The 4,350-nt window shown below is 50.9% G+C and overlaps 1 protein-coding gene across 1 annotated transcript; it reads left to right on the top strand.

The window, feature by feature from the left end:
- The first annotated feature begins 431 nt into the window (after window positions 1–431).
- Window positions 432–3,235, top strand: EIF1 (eukaryotic translation initiation factor 1). The gene is made up of 4 exons (XM_012662108.1): window positions 432–701; window positions 1,423–1,586; window positions 1,740–1,841; window positions 2,379–3,235. The coding sequence occupies exons 1-4, from the start codon at window positions 671–673 to the stop codon at window positions 2,421–2,423; spliced, it is 342 nt and encodes a 113-aa protein (XP_012517562.1). The 5' UTR covers window positions 432–670; the 3' UTR covers window positions 2,424–3,235.
- The last annotated feature ends 1,115 nt before the right edge of the window (window positions 3,236–4,350 follow it).

The following is a 4,350-nucleotide window of genomic DNA, read 5'->3' as shown; positions in this document are numbered from 1 at the left end:
ATTGTATGTTGATTAATCAAAGTGCTGCTCTAAATCCTGTGACTGAGTGGGTAGACGGGTGGATAGGTAGGTGAGTATGACATAGCAGGGATTTGTCGTGTTTGGGAGGCTAAGTTTCTAAATCCAACCTACCCCATGAAAAACCCCTTTCCGAGCAAGTAGGGTTGCAACAGGGTCAAGAAGGGGGGAAAAAAAAAAAAAATGTGCCAAAGGGCATAGTGCGCAGGCGCGTTCGGAACCGTTGCCAGTTTTCTCGGCCGCCCAGACACCTTCCACTCACACTGCGCAGGCGCCGAGACGGACCAAGCTTTCCCTCCCCCTCCCATCTCTCCCCGAGTCAAGAGGACGCACTCTCGCAGCAAGAGTTCTTGCGCAAGCGCAGTCCTGTGTCCCCGCCTCCGGACCAATTGGAAGAGGCGGCGCCTGGGCGCTTGGGGCAAGACGCCGTGGGTGGGGCCGGGACGTGAGGGCAACGCGCTGGCGTCACAGGGGCGGCTATATAAGTGAATACAGGCGCCGCCCCTCCGCCCCAGTCACTGAGCTGCCGCCGAGGACTCACCAGCCTCCCCCTTGAGCCCCCTCGCTTCCCGACGCTCCGTCCCCCCCGCCCGCCTTCTCCCGCCGCCGCCTTCCGCAGGCCGTTTCCACCGAGGAAAAGGAATCGTATCGTATGTCCGCTATCCAGAACCTCCACTCTTTCGGTAAGCCACGGGAAAGGTCGCGGGCCTGGGTAGGGCAGCGGGGCGCTCTAGGCCGGGAGACAGGGCCCAGAGAGCTGCCGAGCGCTCCGGACCTCCGTATGTTCAGGCGGACGAGAGGTGTCCGGGTTGGCGAAGCCGCGGGCCCGAGGCCTAGGCCCTGGGGTCGGACCCTGAGCGCGACCGGAAGGAGCGGGCGGGAGGTCAGCCTTAGGGCGGGCCCGGTGTCTCGGGTGGCGCATTTACTAATGGCTCCCGGGCCCCCTTGGGTCACACCCGCCCCCTCCCGCCACCCCTGCGTCACGTCCGTTACGTCACTCGCCGTTGTCACGGAGTTGCAGGGAAAGGCGGTGCCAGCCCTAAGTGACAAGCCCGCTCGCCAATGGTGGTGGGAGGCTTGGCCCCGCCTTGGGAGCTCGGGTTCCGGCGGGTTGCATCAGCCGGGTGGGGCGCCGCCTGCCAACCTGGGCTCCCCCGACACGTGATCGGCTTCCGAAGGAGGGAGGGCTGGAGGCCCAGGTTTCTCTGTGCCTGGAGAAGCCGGCCGCCCCGGACTGACCTGTTATGGGAGAACCAACAAAGGGCGCTTCCGACCTGACCCAAGCCCTGACGATTTCAGCACTGGTTTCTGCACTCGCAAAAGATCCAGTGGGGGGAGCAGGGGAAGGGTGCTAATGTCATCCGACCCGTGACAGCCCTTAACGAGCTTAACCTTTCTTCCCAGACCCCTTTGCTGATGCAAGTAAGGGTGATGACCTGCTTCCTGCTGGCACTGAGGATTATATCCATATAAGAATTCAACAGAGAAACGGCAGGAAGACCCTTACTACTGTCCAAGGGATCGCTGATGATTACGATAAAAAGAAATTAGTGAAGGCGTTTAAGAAGGTAAGTCTTAGGTGAGATTGTAGGGAAGTTGCATTTAGTTTGTCCACAAGGGGGTGCTAACTACGTTGTATTGCTTACCAAAAAGGATGGTTAGTTAGGTGCGTTGGTACTGTTGCTCAGCCTCATTTGTTTTTGCTTGCTTCCTGCTTGCAGAAATTTGCCTGCAATGGTACTGTAATTGAGCATCCAGAATATGGAGAAGTAATTCAGCTACAGGGTGACCAGCGCAAGAACATATGCCAGTTCCTTGTAGAGGTGAGTTCAGTCACTTGTTAATTCCGTTTGTGCCTCTTTGCTGGCGGATATCAGATCCTGCCTAGTCTATTCAATTTCTGCTGGGGACATAGAAGTTTGATTTGTAAGGCTAAGCAAAACAACGGTTTGAGTTTTGAAGTGCATGTTTCTGTAAACAGAAGGGACTTGCCTGCCTTAAGTTTACTGTTTACGTGGATCTGATTTACAGATGCAAATTTACGTAGCGCACAGACATGCTAAAATAAGCCAAATGCTGGGTGGTTCCTGTGTTTGTAAAAGTGAATTCCCTAACAACTAGAATTCTGTTACGTTATTGGTTCTTGGTATAATTAAAGAGATTACTCATACCTGATCTCCATCCTCACGCACCCTAATTCAGAATCTTGGAAGGCACAGTATGTTTCAAAAGGTAGTTGTTAGCTGAGTGTTCTCAGTTGAGCCAGTGTAGTAGCAGGAAGACCAGGATTGTTGCTGTCAGAAATGGGGACTTTGACTCTCCCCATCTACTGTTTCAACTTTGCCCTTTTCTCTTTACAGATTGGACTGGCTAAGGACGATCAGCTGAAGGTTCATGGGTTTTAAGTGCTTGTGGCTCACTGAAGCTTAAGTGAGGATTTCCTTGCAATGAATAGAATTTCCCCTCTGTCCCTTGTCACAAGTTTAAAAACCTCACAGCTTGTATAATGTAACCATTTGGGGTCTGCTTTTAACTTGGACTAGTGTAACTCCTTCATGCAATAAACTGAAAAGAGCCATGCTGTCTAGTCTTGAAGTCCCTCATTTACACAGAGGTCAAGCAGGAGGCACCTGGCAGTGTCAAGCCTGAAACAAAGCAATAACGTGGTGTTTCAGCCAAGCCCACAGCCCTAAGATCGCAGACAGCTATATCTGGCCAGAAACTCCTCGCCTCTCCCTCTGCAGAGTTCCTGCCCTAAGAGAATGTCACCACCTCGACAACCTTCTGTGAATCTGAAAGGATGGGGTAAGGCAGCAACAGCAGCTGTGCCACTAGAGAGAGCCTTTGGTAGTAACAGAAAGATACCCTGGTATCTCCAGGTGGGCAGAGCTTAGGCTACCTTCCCTCTGGTGGGGTGATAGGACATCTGGCTCTCCACCAAGGTCTTTTTGACCAGACATATCCTAGCTAAGGGATGTCCAAACATCAGAATGTGAGGCCAACCTTCTATCAGAGTTAAACTTTTGACAAGGGAACAAATCTCAAACGGATGTATCAGTTGTGTAGCTAGCTAGCTGTAGAACTTGCAACTTAACTAGCAACAGCTGCCCAATGCCATGTGAAGTAACAAACTGGTTTTTGGTTTTTTTTCCTTTCAGTTTTAATGTTATGTGTAATGTATTTAAACCCTTATTTAAATAAAACTTGTTTTCAGAAACACCTGACTTGCAGATTCTACTTTTTACATATAGTCAATCCTGTGCATATGAGCCCCAGAAATGGGCAGTGGAGGATAAGTCTACATCCACAGCTTCTCAACAGGGGCCTGAACTTTGGAGCCAAGAAAACCTTTATGACCTTGACCTTCCCAGGTCAACTGTTCTGCAAGCATTTAGCCAGAGTCATGCTGTAGCATTAATCAGCATCTGGGGAGAAGTGCTTCATGGCTGAGATACTTGGCTGGCATCCCAAGGGATGCAGTGGTCACTGGGCTTTCACTCTTGGTAGTTGTGGAGGAGGAACTTGCCTTGAGATGACAGCAGGTTGGTAGATCCTCTGAGCTCCCTCGGTGATGGTTTGGGACAGTCATGGCATAGGGCTTAATCTAAGATCCACAAATTCCTAGGGATGGTATACAAAAGGGTAGTTTCCTAGGCAATGGGATTGTAGTATTAAAAGTTTTAGTGACTAAAGTATTTGAGGAACTGGAATTAGATGTTGCAAAGCCATCCCTGACAAAGGGCAATGAATAGCAAATGTTTCAGAGACAAGAATGGTTAATGTGTTACAGTTGCCTGTATTATTCAGTAGAGTAACAATAACTACGGTCTGTAGCCTGGGAGCAGTAGGCTGTACCATATAGTTTAGGTGTGTAGTAGGTTATACCATCTAGGTATGTCTGGGTATACTCAATATTGCACAACGAAATCGCCTGGTGACCACATTTCTCAAAACATCCCCCCACTGTGAAGCAACACAAAATTACTAAACTGACTACCAGTCAGGCAGGTGAATTGGGATGGAGGCCAGCTGGGGGAACAACCTGGAAGCAGGTGAGCGGTGTGGAGGGCTGGTGGAAAGCTGAGCCAGTGGCAACTGCCCTGGAACGGGGAGGTTGCTGTCAGAGCACCATAGACCGCATAATTTATAAAGAAAAGAGATTGGGCTCGTGGTTCTGGAGGCTCAGAAGTCCAAAGGCTGCTACCTGCATCTCATGAGGGCCTTTTACATGGTGGGAGGGTAGAGAACAAGAAAGCAAATGGGAGCCAAACTTAACCTTTTATCAGGAGCCCATTCGTGGGTGTGAGCCACCTCGCCCCGCCTGGGTGATAC

The sequence above is a fragment of the Propithecus coquereli genome, unplaced genomic scaffold (assembly GCF_000956105.1).
Source record: "Propithecus coquereli isolate 6110/MARCELLA unplaced genomic scaffold, Pcoq_1.0 Scaffold119, whole genome shotgun sequence".
Lineage (NCBI taxonomy): Eukaryota > Metazoa > Chordata > Mammalia > Primates > Indriidae > Propithecus > Propithecus coquereli.
Note: the sequence above shows the minus strand (reverse complement) of the source record. Positions and strands in the feature narration are given on the sequence as shown.